This window comes from Balaenoptera ricei, chromosome 14, assembly GCF_028023285.1.
Source record: "Balaenoptera ricei isolate mBalRic1 chromosome 14, mBalRic1.hap2, whole genome shotgun sequence".
In the NCBI taxonomy this organism is placed as follows: domain Eukaryota; kingdom Metazoa; phylum Chordata; class Mammalia; order Artiodactyla; family Balaenopteridae; genus Balaenoptera; species Balaenoptera ricei.
Genome location: NC_082652.1, coordinates 51,986,309 through 52,005,711, shown reverse-complemented (window position 1 = coordinate 52,005,711; position 19,403 = coordinate 51,986,309). Strand labels below are relative to the sequence as shown.

At 42.7% G+C, this 19,403-nt stretch overlaps 1 protein-coding gene across 11 annotated transcripts in view; it reads right to left on the bottom strand.

Annotated features, from left to right (window-relative positions):
- The window catches only part of FHOD3 (formin homology 2 domain containing 3), a 505,109-nt gene that overhangs the window by 133,329 nt on the left and 352,377 nt on the right, over nt 1-19,403 (bottom strand). For 6 of the 11 annotated variants that reach the window (XM_059895637.1, XM_059895638.1, XM_059895639.1 and 3 more), the window contains 4 exons: nt 12,164-12,265; nt 9,034-9,387; nt 8,548-8,622; nt 4,772-4,885 (listed from right to left, as the gene is read on the bottom strand). In XM_059895637.1, coding sequence (XP_059751620.1) covers nt 4,772-4,885; nt 8,548-8,622; nt 9,034-9,387; nt 12,164-12,265 — 645 coding nt within the window. The remainder of the gene's footprint in view (nt 1-4,771; nt 4,886-8,547; nt 8,623-9,033; nt 9,388-12,163; nt 12,266-19,403) is intronic. The other 5 variants (XM_059895640.1, XM_059895648.1, XM_059895642.1 and 2 more) reach the window with 3 other exon arrangements.

Here is a 19,403-nt window from a genome sequence, read left to right as displayed (position 1 = left end):
AACAGCTACAAGTATTGTTATGGAAAAAGAACCTAGATATATTTTTAAGTGAAAAAGCCAGATGCAGAGTAGTTTGTGTAGTGTGTTACTATTTGTGTAAAGCTATATTAAACACATATATGCTGATATTAATGTAAAATATCTCTGGAAGTACACATAAGAAATTGCTAGGAGTGGTTGCTTCTGGGTAGGAGGAAGCTTCACTTGCATTGTGCACCCCTTCACACCTTTCAAATGTTATACTGTGTATACAATACATGCTAAGCCCATATAAACAGTAATACGACAGAATTTAAAGTTGCAGCCTTTTTCATCCCTTATTATCCATTTATCCCCAAAGGAAGTGTCACTACTAATATCTGGGCTTATAGTCTTCCAGGAAGTCAGAAAAACTCTACTGGGACGACTATACAAGGTAGACAATTCCCAAACTTCTAAGGACTCCTGACATTAGTCTGTAAGACAGGCAGGTGATTGCCATTTACAGTAGACAACAGCACTATCGTTAAGGGGGAAAGAGAGCAGAGTCAATGCTTATGGCACACTGACAGGTCTACAGGGAAGTCCTCCCTGGCCTCCTAAAATCTCCAAGGTGTACCCACTGAGCTCTCAGCATCTTCACCTGCTCATCCCCCCCACCCCAGCTCACAGCGCAGGGGGGCGCCTCGTTCCCAGAGCACTTACCTCCTAGCCCTAGCACAAAGACTGACCCGCCTCAAAGCACCTTCAACCCCCGACACCATTCCCCTGAACTCCCTCCGTAACTGCTGTCACAACACCAGACAAGCCTCCAGCTGCCACTTCTGAAAAGGCCACCAGATGGGGATGGTGCCGCAGGGATGGAGAGAGGATGAGCTCTGACCAGAGCCGCAGTGACTGTGCTGTGATTATTGTTTACTTGTTTGTTTCATTTGAATATTTGAACGTGAATGGTTCAAATAGTCTTGTAATTTTGTTTTCTTTTAAAAAGAAAATATTTAGAACATTTCCACTCAAAAAGCACATTTTCAAAATTGAAGCATTTTAAAAGTCTGCTTTCATTAGACAGTTGCATCTTGTATCCCTGAGGGCTTTTGCAAATAGTTCTGGTTTTCTTATTTTGTTTTGTTTGGGCACCACTCAAGTTGCAATTTCATGAAAATCAATGCTACACTCTCTGTTTCGAAAAGAGCCCTATAAATGAAGCTGTAATAGGAGATGTGGAGATGGATTCGTTTTAATACCCCTGCCTTGATTTAATTTATATATTGTTTCTTCAGTTCTTCCTTTCTAGGTCGATTTATCATTCCGAGTTTTATTAACATCCAACACACTAATATGCTTGGGAAAAAGATGGAAAACTCCAAACTCACAATGATGCCCAGCTGTAGTCCCAAATCGGGCTGACCTGCCTGAAGGGGTGTTTTAGTTGGCCTGATTTTCCTAGGACTTCAGAGAAGTAAGTCTTGCTTCCAAATCAAGGGAAAGGATTTCTAGAACTGCCAGGTACTGCATGGGGCCCTGTCATGCTGTTTATTAGTCAGGAGTGTTCTAACAGAACACGTGGGTTCTCATTGCAAATTTGCAACTGTTCATAATAGCTCAATGTTTTTCCTAAGAGTTTTCTGTTTGGTTTCAATAATTATGGGTATTATAAAACACCTCAATGATAAATCTTACAAACTCTACTGAAGTATATACCTCGGTAAAAACAATCATGTAGGGGCTTCCCTGGTGGCACAGTGGTTAGAAATCCGCCTGCCAATGCAGGGGACACGGGTTCGTGCCCCGGTCTGGGAGGATCCCACATGCCGCGGAGCAGCTGGGCCCGTGAGCCACAACTACTGAGTCTGCGCGTCTGGAGCCTGTGCTCCGCAACGGGAGAGGCCGCGACAGTGAGAGGCCCACGCACCGTGATGAAGAGTGGCCCCCCGCTCGCCGCAACTAGAGAAAGCCCTCGCACAGAAACGAAGACCCAACACATCCAAAAATAAATAAATAAATAAATTAAAAAAAAAAAATCATGTATCTTAATAAGGCAGAAAATATTTATAAATGTAAAAATAGATTATGGGTGACATCCAAAGAATCCAGTTATTAAATAGGAAAAAGAAAATAAATACACTGTATGAAAATATACATTATCATAAATACAACTGACATAATATGCTTGGGTGGTAGCATACAAATATGATTTGGAGTTGGGGCCCCTCTGATTTTTCTTTTTCTTTTTTTTAATAGTCACAAAACATAAGCTAGCAAGGTGAGAGTAAGAAGTGATGATGCAGTCCGGCCTGGTGGCTTCCTGGCCTTAATGAAATGGCACATCTGATGTTTCAAATGATCCATCACATGGTTTTTCAAAGTCGCAGATGGTGATAGTTGAAAAAAATCATGCAAATGGAAAGGAAGTAGGAAACTCTTTGAAGCTTTCCTTGCTAGTGGATACAGTGGATGTAATGAATTTCCTATGGCGGAAGTGCACAGTAAGAGAGAACAGGACGGGCCCCTGCTGTCCCCAGTGACTGGGTCTCAGCGTGCAGGCTCCTTCTAAGGGATTTTAACCCAGTGTCTTCTTCAAGCCGAGGACCACTGAGTTCTCACCTCCCCAGCGCCTGGAGCATCTCCCTGGGTGTCAGACAGACCCCTCAGGCCTTGCGTGCCCCAAGATGAACATCTCCATCCTCGATTTGCTTCTCTTCCAGTATCTTCTACCTCAGTTCCTTGTTTCTAACACCCACAGGCTCCCGCAAGCCTGAACCCTCACTTTGCTTCCCCTGCTCCCACCCTCCTGGTAGCAGCCAAGTCTGCCCCAACCCGCTGTTCCTCTCAAGCCCCAAGGCCTCTGCCCTTCTTGGCCATGGTCACCTCTCTCAGACTCAGAGGCAGCTTCTGGCGGTCCCTGTCTCTGCAGCCTCGCCCCGCTGGCTCCTTCTGCATTGTTGACAAATTAGAGAGCATCACCAGCTGCTTCAAAACCCTAAAGCCCCAGGGCCTTAGGATGAAGACCAGCCTCCCCCCAGGGCACTCCATCCTCTCTGCAAACCAGCCCCTTCCTCCCTCGTTTAATCCCCCAGCAACCCCAGGGGACACTCAGCCAGCCCAAGCAGGGAAGGAGACACAGACAGGAGTCCTTAAGGGGCCTGCACTCCTGGAACAGCCCAAACTGGACCTGGGTTTCCAGTAGGCTGAGGCTGGGGCTTCCCTGTTAGGACCCGGGAACAATGTCCCCCAAAGGCCGGGGCTTGGGAAACCTGCAGACCTTCTATCCTTATAACTTCTCAACTTCAGGGACCTCCAAACTGTCTTCCAGCCAATGAGTGGATAATTCACCTGGATACTTCAACTCTGCCACAGCGCAGCCCCAGGTACTATGGGGGACACGGCAATGAACGGAGCCTGGTTTCCTGCTCCCGAGGAGCTGGCAGCCAAGCATGTGCGAGGTATGTGATGTAATATCAGTCAGACTCTCATATTCCTCACTTCAGCCCCAAATCTCACATCTAATAGGACAGGGGTTCTCTTTACTGGTGACCTCTCTGGGAGCACAGGCAACCTCAGCTGATCCCCAGAAGAGGTGCCCCGGGGTAAAGGGCAGAGAGTATCTTCAGGGTAATCAACTTGTTACCTTATTACCAAGACCAAACTGAGCCCAAATATGCCCAGCGCAGGACCACACTGGACTGTGGAACCTGGGATTTTGACACCATGGGGTTTATGCACCATCTTAGAACTTACAGGTGATGTGTGGCCAGGTAAACCCCATTGGACAGCCCTTCCTCCTGGGGCTCTGTATCCCAACCAAACCCCCAACCACCAGCAGCGCTCAGCAAAACACACTTCAGAATGCACAGGAGACGATTTGAATTTGGAATACAGATAGAATTTGTTTTAAATTCGGAATTTGAGGCAACTGACTTCTGTGAATCACTCATGTCTCAATATCTGATCAATCATGAGCTGCTGGAAGTTATATCTCATCATCATACATTGTCACTTCCCACTGGACCCACATGGTGGGGTTCACACAGGGCTTTCATGTGTACTTTTTCATCTGCTCATCAAAACCACCCTCTAAGGTAAGGGTTGGCATAAGGGGCATCTACCCTCAGGGATTAAATAACTTCCCACTGAGTGAGCTGGAACCCTAGCCTGTCTTCTCTAACTCAGCACTCTTGCCATATAAGGGTACCTGTTTTTAATTGTTCTAAGATTACAGGTCTTACCTTTCCCTTGTAAACACATTCTGTGCAATCATTCGCTTCTAGGAGTAATAATCAGTTCATTTCTGGTGGTCTAATTAATACTCTTGCCAAGTTACATTCCTTCCATGGACCCATACAATTTGTTTCTCTTCTGGCAGGTCCTGGATTAATTACACAACACCTTAACAGGCCCACTACCTCCTGATTTACATACAATGAATCATTCAAAGGTGAAAACTGATGTGTATAAGACAAATTGCACGGTTTACACAAAATCTAGAACAGTTTTTAAGAGGTTTATAGAAACATTCACATTTAAATATTTTAGAACAAACTGGTATACCTATCTGTAGTATGTAGAGAGATAAGACAGTATTACCAATAAAATATCACCTCTAATAAAATATTTACTTAGTACACAGTGTGAAAGAGACAGAAAAGATTCTTACCTTTGGGCTATATTCTGTAAAGGGAAATATTTCAGATTATTCTTTTCATTTATACTTTTCCTTTGGGCCCTCTTAATCAAACTGATTCCCTTCACTTGAGAACAGGGACGTCATCACCATGCTTCTTCTAAAACCCACCTTTCCAGCCCGGCCTCCTGTGGAGGTGAAAGAGGTGACGTGAGGGTGATGGGCACATTGGATCCAGACGAAGGTCTCGAGGAGTGATGAGGGTTGTTGCCAAAGTTGCTGTATCTGGAGAGTGCAGAGATTTAAGTTGTGGGGCAGGAAGGGACAGAAAAATGAGTACAAGTCAATAAATGAATAACACTTGGCAAACTATGTTAATTTTTGCAAGAAAAACAGGTCTGGAAATGCTAGCACTGTTAGTGATTACCCTAACTTGAAGAAACTTGGTAACTTCTTTGTTTTATTTCTCATCAGAAAAATTTCCCAAAGTCAAAAACTATTAGGCAGCAGGATTTATGACAAAGGGTTTAAATAAAACCCTCATATTTCCTTTCTTTTTAAGTGTACATTAAAACTAGTTGCTAACATAAATCAAGAATCCAAATTACTTTCAATTGAATCTGAAGATTTTCTTGCCTCTCGTGGTGGCACAATTAGCATTAATTGCATCAAAGGTCTGCAGAAAATACCAGATGATTAGCTAAAGAAACATCGGATTAAAAATTCTCCTTTAGGTGTTTCTGAATCAATTTCATCCATTAAATGCTATAATCTCATCACATGCCCAACGATCAAGGAGAAACTGTCCCCAGACCTTCTAGGCTGGCCTGATGCTTAGAGGTGCACGTATTTGATGTTTTCATCCAATACTTCCCTAGAACCAAAATTATAGCCACTAGGTTTAAATGAGCTTTTATCATTTCCCAGTCATCTCTAACAAGTTTCAGGATTTGTAAAATTCTAGAGTTTTCTTTGTTTTTCAGAATAGCTGTTCTTTAGCTATCTATTTGTATTTAGCTATCGTGATCAGAGCTTTGCCTCACAACGTCCTCAGCTACAAGGTAGGGCCGACTCCTTCTTCTAAACTGGTGAGGACACAGTACTGGAGTGTGTGGGACCCCAAGGGTCACTATGATATAAGTGCACAAAGACCTTCCCCCATGCAGTGAATCCAATATAAACTCCCACCAACTAACCATTCTAGGAAGCAATTTGACCTCAAAATGTGGATACCCCTTGACCAAGTAGGTCTACTTTTGGGGCGTTAACATAACTTTATGGTTATTTATATACTAAAAGTATCACACAGGAAGATACTCACTGGAACCTCATTGAGATCATGGCAAAAAACTGGAAACTACCCAACCAGGTAACAATGTGAGAATGGCTAAGAAAGTATGATGTAACATTCGTCAATGGAAGATTACACAACAATTAAAATGATTGCCAATTTATAAGTGATAACATGGCAAATGGTTATAATGTACGTGTACGTGAGAGTGTGTGTGTGTATAAATATACACACACACACATACTGCATGTCACATCAAGATATAATATTACACATTGAGTTTGATCACAATTGTAAAAAATATTCTTAAAGGTTAAAAACCACGTGTAGAAAAAAGTGTAAAAAAACAGGCCATCTATTTTTAAAAGTGGAATACGGAGGTGAAATTTCAGTTTTCCTTAATAAATTACATTATTATAATGGGAAATAAAATACTTATATTATCCCAAATCTACCCTGTGTTGCTAAGTCTGGTGTGTTGGCTGTTGCTCTTCTAATTTGCTTATTTGGTATCATGTGTCAGCCTGTGCTAAGTACCAGGCACTCTGGCAGGCAGATGGGGACTCATAATACTACCCCACCATCCTCCCCTGTTAGCATACCACCTTCATGGGACTTGGTTTCTGGACACTCATCTTCTCCTCTCTTAAAGTCCCAACACTCTACCTGTCCAACAGGTTGTTTACTGCTTCTCCAAGTGAGTATTGGCTTGATTTTTCAAGAGGGCCCCCAATTATACAAATATTGAATCACTATGCTGTACACCTGAAACCAATATAACGTTATGTCAATTACACCTAAATAAAAAAATTTAAAAAGAGGGCCCCTAAAACCATAGGCCACAGGGAAGACGGAAAAGCAAAGGATGAGAATATACAAAAGAAAGGAAGCAGCAGAGAGGGGAGCACAAGCTCAGCAGGGAACAGAGGGAGAGAAGCAGGAGGCAGAGTGGGCCCCACTTGGGAGGGAAGGACGCTGCCCAGGTCCTCCAAGTCCTCAGAGACAGGCCCTGGGCTCCAGCTTCAGCCCTGCGTCACCCAGCTGCCTGGACACTAAGCTTGTTATTCTACGCAAGCATCTAAAACCATCCCCTTCCCAACCAAAAGTGGGCATCCCGGAGAATGTTTTAACAGCATTACTTTACTAAAATTATGTTTCGATGATGTAATGGAAATAAAACAAGCATAATGTCGTTTTCCCTCTTTTGGTTTTTCTAGTGGTTGAGCAATTAATTCAATGACATCATGGTCTGTCTAATTTTGCTTCTGAATTTCAGCCAAACTAACTGGATCATACAATTCACTCAATTCACTACACGGCGTTTTTTGGTTTTGTTTGTTTGTTTGTTTGTTTGTTTGTTTAACATCTTTATTGGAGTATAATTGCTTTACAATGGTGTGTTAGTGTTTGTATTTTTAAAAAATTCTTTTTAATGACTAACTGGTTGGTCTCTATTATAACCCATTTAATTGCAGTCAACCACTGAGCAGTCAAATCTGTGGCCATACAGACCTCTGAAAACCACAGTGAGTGAACATCAGAAAATTAATTGGTACGCACGATATTTATACAGTATTCAAATTCCTGTCAAATGATTAAAAAATTGTAAACTTTTCTCAGTGAAATCCAAGCCAATCTTCATTCACAAGCATGCAGCTGCTTTTCTCAATTTATGTGTATATTTGTTTTGTCCATTTCCATGTTTCTATTGCTCTCATCCCCCAGGACTGTCAGTGGTACTGAAGCCTGGGGACCAAGTGAGAGGAACCTGGGTCCCAGGAAAGCCCCATCAGAAGCTGTGAGACCATCACCATCCCGGGCTAACACCACCCTGCTGGGGAAGATGAGGTTGCCAAGATATTTTTTCTTCCGGTCAAATGTGCAGCTCCTACCTTGTACACGGATACTGTTCTTGGGGAACGTGAGAGCTATGTTGGATGCATTTCATGAAAACTGTGTGAAAGATCACAATAACTGAGAATTTTAGACCTAAAAGAGACTGGTAGAGGACTTGTAGTTTGGAGGTGTTCAAACTGGAGGCCACGTACTCCTGATGGTATACAAAGCCATTCTGGTAGACACCATTCCCCACGTACCCAACCTCTCTGTGCCTCAGTTTCCTCACTGTATATAAGGGCTAGAAATAGAACCTACCTCTTCAGGGTTAAGTGATACTTTAAAGTACAGGGCTTGGCTCTCAATAAATGCTCAATAAATGTTAGCAATTATTATTATTACTCTTAATATGGGAGTGGCCATCAGTCAATACTGACTTTTATTATTGACTTTGGACAACTGATTGTTTAAAATATGCAAACCCTCTGTTCCCCATTCCCCGCTCTGCAGAGAGATCCTGATCCAGGCATCAGTGAAGGGCAGGCACACAGGCAAGCTGACAAGCACCTGCTGAAAATTCCCCCTGCCGTTTTGATTTGCACACCTCCCTCCCTCTGCCTCATCTCCGGTTTGCATAAGAATCATTGAGGTGTCCATACTTAAATAATGTAATTACACTAATGCCTGTGAAGTGATTCAAACTGCAATTGTTTGCCATCTCATGGGAAGCTATGAGCAATGTCTGAAAGAAAATCACATACATTAGAATAAAAACAGAAAGCTACAGAAAAGGGAAAGGAGATAAAGAAAAGACACCCACCTATTGGAAGAGAAAGACCGGAAGTTGTAAGGCTCGGAGGCAGAATACGCGCTCGGATGGAGAGAATCAGAGGAACTGTTAAAGGAAGGAAAACCCCACTCAAAACGCTGCCTGGAAAGCTGGCAAAGCACCTGGCTGCCTTCTGCAGATCAAAAGAGAGCCCGTGCCAGAGAGATGGGCATGAGATGTGTAGATTTTGACAGACTGTGCATATTTTTACAAACCTTAAATTCAAAAATCCATTTTTAGTAATTACGTTATGACACAAGAGCTCCTCAATTCAAGCAGCTGGAATTTTCTTCTGCCTTTTGCCTACATACTGGTAATTAGCGAGCGCTCAGGGAGTTCACACCACAACTGCTCTCTGCTCTGACTGGAATCTCCGCAAACGCAGCGAACGAAAGACAAGCCAGAGGATGCAGCTAACACGCTGCGTCACCGTCCCCGGGTTAGCCTCGCACAGGCCATCACGTGGGCCGGATCTACCTGCTTTCCTGCTGGGATTCAGCTTCCTTTTCCTTGGTGGACAAGGGCGAATCCTCAAAGTCATAGGAGAAGAGGTGGAAGGGGCTGTGAAGCACATAGGGCAGCTTTTCTACGGTCGGCGACGCCTTCGCGGGGCCGGGTGCGGCGCGGAAGGGCTGAGAAGCCGGGGAGGGCGTGGAGGGCGCCCGCAGGAAAGGCCCTGAGGACCCTCCGCGCAAGGCGGTCTCCGCTGCACTGCCGGCCGGGAGCTGCTTTCCCGGTGAGGAGGCACTGGAGGCCGCGGGGAGGGCCGGACTCTCGGGCGCAGCATCCTTTCCGGTGGGGACCTGCTCCGAGGCAGGGCTGGCCTCGACGCTGGGTCAGCAGGGAGGAGGGGAGGAGAGGAGGAGGGGGAAGGAAGGGGAGGGAAAGAGATTTGGGAGAGAGGGAGCAAAAGTTAGGAAAGAGAAAAAGACACGTAAAAGCTCACTACTGTTAGGGCCGCTCACTTAAGAGTCCAGCTGTGTTTCTTGACCTGCAGCATAAAAGCCAGAAGCCCTGGTTTTCCCAATAATCCTGGCGCCCTGGGCTTGCCAATCTGGGGGGTAAGACCCACCTAGCCTCTGAGCATACAAGGGCCTTTATGAGGGGATTTAGTGGAAGCTCAAAGGCTCTTCTGCACCTGCCCCTCAATCCCCAAGTTTCTCCCCACTGGTTGTGTCGGCACCGGAATTTCCACAATTTGAACTTCATTTCTTTGTCTTGATCAAACAGGGGATCTGCCCTCCTCCTGAAACACCCAAACTTGAGGGCGAGGTATCCCACAAGCCCCATACTTAACAGTCAGTGCTTTCAGATCCTTTCTGGAAAGCAAGTGTGGAGAAGGAGAAAAGATGCCAGCAAGAAATGCAAAGAGCTGGAAATGAGGGGCCGGCAGAGTGAAGACATTTTGCCCGGTTCACACTTCCCCCAGGGCCTCCTCTACCACTAAGCCCTAGATGTCTAGACTCCTGCAGGCAGGCCTCATTCTGCCACAGATACAGTTATGAAGACTTTCCATCTTCAGGGGACTGGATTTAGACCACTTAGACATTTTGAAGCCTACCTTTGTAACAGGAGAATCTACATTAAACTCTGCTTTTTTCAAAACCATAGTCCTTTTCCCAGAGAACTTGACCCCCAGCCATGCCCACTTGGGAACAGGATGTGAGCTGTTTTTTTCCCTACCTCAAATCCAGAGCTCCATCTGTATATAAGGGCAGGGACATACCGGTTTCCCTGGCTCAAGGGGAAGATGGGATGAGACCACACTGCAGTGCCCAGGGCAGGCCTGGCACAGGTGGTACACACAGACAGGGGGCACACGTGGTGGGCACACATGGCGGGCAAACACAAGGAAGCAGCCAGCAGGAAGGGGAAGCAGTGGAAGACACCAAGCCCACAGAAGTAAGCAGAATCTTTCCCACCACTTTTAAGTCTAGTAGGTTGACATCAGGGAAGAAACAACATCCAGATCAATGTTAATGAACACCGTGGTTAAGATCAAACGCTGGTGTTTAATATGCACACCTTTGCTTCCTAAAACTGAAAAGTCTAACTGTATAGTCTCTGATGAAGACACCCTCCAGAATCAGTCATATAGTCAAAGACACTGCAGAGGATAGGATAAACCACCATCTACCTGTGTAAATAATCCCATGTAAAGACAGCACGAGTCAGTAGGGATGCCTTTGGAGGCTGCTCTTTCCAGCCAGATTCTTCCATCTGGTCTGTAGGTGCTGCTGAACTGTTTGAGCCCCTGAGAGTGAAAAGTTTGTGGGTGGGACATACCATGCACATTTAAGCACGTGTGGAGCCACACCGATGTATTTATTGAGGGTCCACAAAATTTTCTGTGACTCATTTTTGACCTAAGGTGGGACTGTCAACTGAACCTCCGCCCTTCCCAGAGCATCCCTAACTAAAGTCACTACCCCCAAGCATGGCACTCGGCATGGGCGGGGGCCCTTGGTTAATGCCGACCTTTCTCCCCATCTCATTCTGGAATGTGTACCTCACTCTCTGTCACTAGGTCATTCCTTTCCTCTCTCTACATCCTGCTGGCTTCTTCCCGGACATTTCCAAAGGGGGGAAGCAATCAGTTCAGAGAGGATTCCACGACCCCTGGGAGTGGTGGGCATCTCAGCACGTCAAATGAGCCTGCCTGAGAACTTTTATGTGTGCCGGTGGCCCCGAGAATGAGGCCACAGCAGCAAAGAATCACATTAACTTTGAACTTGGTAAGAGAAAGATTTTACCCTAATTCATCCAAGATCCTTTTGACTTTGCTTATTTGTGGAAAAACTAACAGCAACAATATCAGTTTGCAGCGTAATCAATCAAGTGAAGGAACCATTCAGTTATAGAATTATTTTTGAATATCAGAAAATGAACTTACCCATGATCAATTTTTATTTTTCATACAGACATCATTTGGGGAAAATACCACAAAATTTACACATCTCTGCAAGGTGCCTGTGTCTGTTAACATTGCCCGAAGACAGAAAGGATGCACCTTGGAGAGGTGAGTGGAGGACAGAAAACTCCCCCAAAGGGCTGTAGAGCTATGGGAGTTGTTCTAGGCATGCAAATAAATGCTGGGAATTTTTTCTACGCTATATGGGGTGAAAAGTGTTTCTGTCCATTTGGATAAAAATCAAAATACATTATTCCTACAGCAGACATCCACACATTATAGATAACACTGTACTGGTAAAATTAGTAGGAAGAAGGGGACACATGGAATTATTCTTCCTACAGTGTAGAGAAGGTTAAAGTTTTCCGAGCAGAGAGGAACATCCCATTAGGTACTGTCAATCTGACTGAGCCAAAGCACTCAACGAGGGAGGGGACAGTGGGGAGAAAAGCTCCTGGGCATGTCTCCCATAAAGCAAGGTTAGGAAGGCAGCGTTTGAGTAAAAAACACGGTTCTCTAGGGAAAACGTGCTCAGTTATTTCTATAAAACTAGTCACTCTGTGGCTCCGTGTAAACGTTTGCCAGTGGGAGCTAGTGAGGAAGGGAGGCGGCTACTGAAGGTTGGCTGCAAACTATCCCTTAGGAAGGAGACTCCAGGCTTTTGGTGGGAGCCAGGGAGTGTCCAGCCCTCGGTACCTGTCCTCGCCCGGACAGGGGGCATCGTCATCTTTCTCTTCCTCTGAATTGGGCTCCGTGACTGGCTGCTCCTCTTCTTCCTCCTCCTCCTCCTCCTCAACCCTGAGGCAAGGCCAGGAAAAGAGAAATGCACACAGAGACAAGATGGAAAAGCAAGATAAGCATTACAGACAAACAGGAAGATGAAGCAAAAAAAACTCCAGCTGGCTGAGATGAAAAGAGCACACTTAGAGGAGACAGTTGTGAGATGGGGAAATTTAAGTGTGGGCTGGAGATGCAATAACCCAGCACAAGCCAAATTTCTTTGTCAAGTTGGCTGGATGCTACTGCCTGCATCCCCCGACCCCGCTCCTCCCATCCCCCTACCACACATGATTCACAAGAGCTTCTGGCCTTGGGCAGGCGTCCCAGGTGGTTCTCCTTCTGCATACAGAGTCGTGCAGTGGCTGTTCTCAGGGCCGCCCAGCGCCTGCAGCGAGAAGTCCTCATGTCTTCACTGCATTCCTTCCTGCACCACCCTCTACAGTGGACGGATGGTTTTTGCATGTCACTCCCTCATTCTCAGTCAATGTGTTTGGGGGTGGGGGGCTGATTCTCCCCCCCGCCACTTCAAGGGTTAACACATGGTCCAGGTGGAGTCAATCTGGGCCACCCCTGGGATTTCTCCTGCTGCCTTCAGGGATGAGAAGGTACAAGGACACCCTAAGTCTAGTGGAGGAAGGCTGCCTGTGAGTGACCCCGGCCCAAGAACAGCAGAGTTGGAGAAAGAGGGACGGAGGTGGAGAGAGAGGAAAGCAGTCTCCATGGCAATTTTAACACTTGCATCTAATACTTTTGAAGCTTCACCCTGGCCTTTCGCTAACAGAAGATAATAACTTTTCATTTTTGCTTAAGGTAGTTTAACTTGGGTTTTGCCCTTGCAGCTAAACAAGTACAGACTTTGATAACTGAATCATTACCGTCCTTTGGCCTCTAAATCCTATCAACATGTGACTTATGTGATGTAAGTGTTCCATGTGGAACACTTACCCAAGCTTCTCAATCCCTTGCCAAAGGGATTAAAACTCCTTAACTCCAATGACCTTCATCTTTGTTCACTTCAGGCCCTCACAGGCTGGACCTCACCATCGCACCTAAGTAGCCCACCTTGGAAACCTTACATCCAAACTTCTGCGCCCCGACCACAAGCCCCCATTCCCCCAAATCTCTCATTCCTCTCCTCCCACCATAACTCTTCTGCAATCTCAGTGTCCTCCTCTACTTCCTAAACGTCCACCAGCTCCTTCTTGCCTTCAATCCTTATGAATCGACCGTTTCCCACTGTAGGCATCATTCTGCCAAAATCTGTAACTCTTTTGCCCCACTCTCCTTCAGTTACAGTTTTTCTTTTTACTGAAATATAAAATACATACAGAAAAGTACACGAATCACTGAGGTTTCACAGAATAGATGCATCTACATAATCAGCATTCCTTTAATGCTCCCTTCCAACTGCTTCCCTCCCCTACTTGAAACAGCACAGGTCAGCTTTGCCTGATTTTCTTCTCCATCTAAAAGGAATCATACTGTATCCAGCTCCTTTTGTTCAGTATTACACTTGTGAGATTCATCTATACTGTTATGTGTACTTGAAGATCATTCTTTCTCATTGCTGTATAGTATTCTCTTACATGAATATACTATAATTTAGTTATCCATTCTACTGTTGATGATAATCAGGTACTTTTCAGTTTGGGGTCATTTTGAATAGGGCTGTTATAGATATTGTAGTACATGTTTTTTAGTGTTTTGGGTCATAAGATATGCTTAAATTCATCTTTATTAGAAACTGTCAAACAATTTTTTAAAATGAATGAATGAATTTACATTCCCATAGATAGTATATGAGCATTCTGGTTCTTCCACATCCTTGCCAAGATTTAATGTTTTTGTCTATTTCATTTGCCATCTAATCTGTGTGTGATGATGTCTCATTGTGGTTTTTACTTTGCTTTCCCTGATGACTAATGAAGATGGGCACATTATCATACTTTTAATGTCTATTTAGATATCCTCTTTTTGAAGTATCTAAGTACTTTGCCTTTAAAAAAAAATAGAAAAGGCTCGGACTTCCCTGGTTGCGCAGTGGTTAAGAATCCGCCTGCCAATGCAGGGGACACAGATTCAATCCCTGGTCCAGGAAGATTCCCACGTGCCGTGGACCAAGTAAACCCACGCACCACAACTACTGAGCCTGCGCTCTAGAGCCCGCGAGCCACAACTACTGAAGCCCGAGCGCCTAGAGCCTGTGCTCCGCAACAAGAGAAGCCACCGCAATGAGAAGCCTGAGCATCACAACAAAGAGTAGCGCCCACTTGCCACAACTAGAGAAAGCCCACGCGCAGCAACGAAGACTCAATGCAGCCATAAATAAATAAATAAATAAATAAATAAACTAAAAAAAAAAAAAACGCTTTTTATTTTTGATTTGTAGAAATTCTTCACATAATTTGGACGCAAGTAATTTGTCATATTCTAGTGTTGCAAATATGTTTTCCCTGTGGGTTGCCTTTGCATTCACTTCATGGTATCTTTTAATAAACATACATTCTTAAGCTTAATGGGACCCTATTTATCTTTTTTCTTTGATGGTTAGTGTCTTTTTTGTCCTGTTCTTTTTTTTTTTTTTTTTGCTTACACCAAGGTCTTAAAGGCATTCTCTTATGTGACCCTCTAAAAGCTTTATTATATAACCTTTCCCATTTAAATTTGCAGTCCATCCATAATTTATTTAGTGTATCATGTGAGATAGGGGTTAAGATACATTTTATCCCCACATGGACATACAATTGGCCCAGAACCATTTAGTAAAAAGGCCATATTTTCCCCATGTTAGTATCATCTTTATCATAAATCAAGTATATATCTGTGGGTTTCTGGACTTTTTCTCACCATTAGTCAATTTTTCTATCCTTGCATGAACACTCTGCATGAATCTTTGCATGAATACTATCTTAATTATTACAGTTTTATGATAGACCTTGACATTGCAAAGTAAGTCCTTTGCCCTTTATACTTTCATAGAATTTTTGAATTAGCTTGTCAATCAGCTTCACCAAAATCTAGCTGGACTACTAGTTGGGATTGTATTGAATTTATACACAAATGAGAAAAAGAACTGACAATTTTACGTATTGAGTCTTCCAATCCATGACTGTGGTATATCCTTTATTTAGATCTAATCTTATTCCAATATTCTTTCATTTCTTTTAAAGCTTTAAATTTTCAGTAGAGGTCTTATATATTTTCTGTTAAATTTACTTCTGAATATAAATTTTAATGCTACTGTACATGTTATCAATTTCCAATTTAATTTTCTATTTATTTGATGATATATAGAAATAAAATTGATTTGGGGGGTAAATTTACCTTGTATCCAGCAACTTTTCCAAATTTATCAATTGTAATACTTTTTATATAGATTTCTTTAGATTTCCTATATAGACACTCATACCGTCTGTAAGTAACGATGGTTGTATTTATTTTGCTCCAATTCTTATGCCTTTCTTTTTCTTGCCTTATTACACTGGCTAGGAACTGCAATATTACATTGAACTGAAGTGATGACAGTAAGCATCCTTTCATTGTCCCAAATATCAAGAGGAAATATGAGCTTTGCCACAGATTTTTTATTCTTTATCAGATCAAAGAAGTTTCCTTGTTTGCTAAGAGTTTTTGCCATATATGGGTGCTGAAATCTATCAAATGCTTTCTTTCCATTTATCAAGATAATCATATGATTTTCCCCTTTATTTCTGTAAATGTAATGAATTACAAAACTGCTTTTTAAAAGGTTAAACGAACCTCGCATACCAGCATAAACCCCACCTTGTTATACCATGTTATCCTTTTTATAAACACCTGGGTTCTATTTGTTAATATTAAGAATTTTTTAAATTGAAGTATAGTTGATTATAATATTATTAAGAATTTTTTATGTATATCTTCTGGAAAGAGATTGATCTATAATTCCTATTTCTTAAAATGTGCTGATCAGCTTTTATGGAATAAAGGTTATGCAAGCCTCATAAAGAGGTAGGGCAGAGAAGGTGACAGCTGTGGAGCTAAAGAAAAAGAGATGGATCCGAAAAAAATTAAAACAGATTTGGCTGAATTTGGTGACTGGTTAGATGTGGCAGGAAAGGAAGAAAGAAGTATTGGTACAACCCCATGATTATATACCCCATACCTGGATTGAGGGGTGCTTCTGTCAGAAACAAGGAAGCCAGTGGAACAGTGAAGACAGCATTCCTCCTGTAATGCCACAAGCCACAAACGAGCACACCCCATCTGTCCTTCTGAGCCTGGTACAGCTCACCCTCACACACCACAGTCCTTTTTCTTGGCAGTCCTTTTCTGCTCTAACAGCAGTCAACTTAAAAACTGTACCCTCAACCTTCAGCCTGAGGCTACCTTCCCTCAGCTTGATCAGGAATTTGCAAATGTTATTACTTCTGGTCTGCCCAGAACCCACGGATCTCTACCCTGCCAACCAATGGGTCTCTCCTCTTTAACACAAAACAGGGAGCCCCATCCTCCAAAACGACTTGACTTCATTTGTTCTCCCAGGTGGTAAAGTCATTTAGAAGCAAAGTCTGCTGGAGTTGGAGAGGCTCGGAGCCAACTGCCTGGGTTGTACTCCAGCTCCATAATTTACCAGCTGTGTAACCTTGGGCCCCACCTTCCTCATCCCAATTTAGGATATCAACAGTACCTACCTTCTAGGAGGACTGGGTTAATATGTAAAGCACTTTGAAAAGGAGCAGCATACAGTGAGCAGATCAATTTGTTTTAGCTATTAGCTCTCATCATCATCATCACCATCATCGTCACTGGCTTTGGAGCCTTCTTAGGAAATCTCTACCATCCCCCACTAATGGATACTCAGAACTCTGCTTGATTCACTAAGGAAGAGGACATAGTACTCTGCAAAGCATTCCCAATCACTGGCAGATAGTAACACTTTCCCCTTTATAACTTCCACCTGTGTAAGCTGTGTATTTTTGATCCTCCTCTCTTGCATGTAGCTGTCCTCCAGATGTATGAAGACAGTGATTCTGATCAACATCCCAACCTGCTTCCTCTTTGGGCTCAACATCTCTGACTCTGCAATAAATCTTCTGATGACTTGTGTATGTCATAGCTTTGCTATCATGAGTGACAGAGCAGGACCAAGGGCAGGCAGCACAATGACTCACTCATTGGGGAATCCACTTCCAGGAAGTCCCATGGTCAAAGCACTGGCCTTGCCCTACAACTCAAATGCATGAAGAAGGAAATACCCTCTCGTAGGGCACAGGACTTTCTATGCTTGATTTTATTTAGTTTCATCCTAGTAGAATTAGTCAAATGGAATGATATTTTATGCTGCTCATATTTAAGATTGAAGAATTAGTTCAATTTTGCTTTTTCCCTAGCTGAATTGTCTCTTAAAGTATAACTTAATTTTGTTTATACTTGTTCTAAGGCATTCTGGGTCTTTGGCCTCTGGCTTTCAAATACCTCTAGCGGTATTCTGCTTGTTTGTAATTGATAAGGAGTTACTCTAGGGCACAGGCCTGTTCTGAACCCATCAGGTAGTCTCCTTTTAACCACAAACAGTCCCAGACTGGAGGCCACCCTCTTCACGTTGGAAAAGCAACAGGCCCACCGCCTGACCAATTCTGCAGGGCACAGTTTCCTTCAAGGTCAAATTAACTTTCTCAAATTCGGGTCTCAGGCTGATGTCACATTTCTTAGGCTTCAAAAAACAAGAAGGAAAATGGATGTTGCTGAGATGTTTTAAAAGTACAATAGAAACATTTAAAACAGTATTAAAGTATATTCTAGGACCAAAGCAATCAGGATGAGGAAGAGTTAAGCAACACATTTGGAGCAGACATTTCAACACATCTAATAGACATAAACTCAAATCAGGAATATGAAAAAATATATTTTAAAAATCAGTAAAAACACAGCTATAAAAGTGAGCAAAATACACAATCATGGCCAATACATTTATATGAAATGATATTTTAAAACCGAAGTTTAAGTATAAATCAATCAGAGTTTAATAGAACTCAATTGGAACTACAATGAGATACCATTTTTTATCTGCTTGGCAAAATTAAGAAGTCTGAAGATAATACTAAGCACTGAAGAGCATTTAGATCAACTGGCTCTCATATATTGCTGATAGGAGTGTGCATTAGCATAATGACTCTGGCAAAATAATTGGCACTATCTCATAAAGTTAAGCATTCATATCGTGAATATGACTGACATCACCTAGAAGTGGCATTGCTGTAGCCTGGGGCAGTGGTTCTGAACCAGGTGATTCTGCCCCCTAAGGGACATTTATCAATGTCGGGAGACATCTAGTCTTAGATGTTGCATCCTACAATGCATGAGGCAGCCATCCACAACAACATTTGCACTGAATACTTTTGGTCCAAAATGTCAACAGTGCTGAGGTTGAGAAACCCTCTCTAGGGATGCCAAAGCATGTGCACCGGGATATGAGTCTGAGAATATCCTCAGCAGCACTGTCTGTAATTACCAAAAAATGGAAACAACCCAAATGCTCACCAATGGGAAAAAGGATAAATAGATTGCGGTATATTCCAAGCAGAGAAAACGGAAGACCTTCAGCATCACATGACAATATGGATGAACCCTGGAAGCATGATGTGGAGTGAAGACAAGTGCAAAGAGAAACTACAATATTCTAATATTTTTATAAAGTTCAAAAAGGCAAAATTATATAATATACTATTGTTATATAATATATATATATATATCTGATAATACTAAAAACAAATAACAACAAACCCATAAGACAACACTAAACAATATTTAAGAGTGCTGGTTACCCAGGTTCAGAGATGTGAAAGTTGGAAGCTCATAGTAAGTTAAGGGTAATGCTCTGGGTTTCTAGCTAGACGGTAGTCTCATGTATGTTCTTTATATTAATATTTATATACCATTAATAATTAATATTAATAATGTTAATCATGTTTATAATATTAATATTTATAATATTTATATTTATATAAAGTAAATAAACTAGGAGAGGGCCACACATGGACCAATGATGCCAGTGTATCATGAACTAAGGATTATGATTAATTCAATTCTGGACAATTAGAATTTTTTTAATAGATTTTACTTTTTAGAGCAGTTTTAGTTTCATAGCAAAATTGAGCAGAAGGTGCAGAGATTT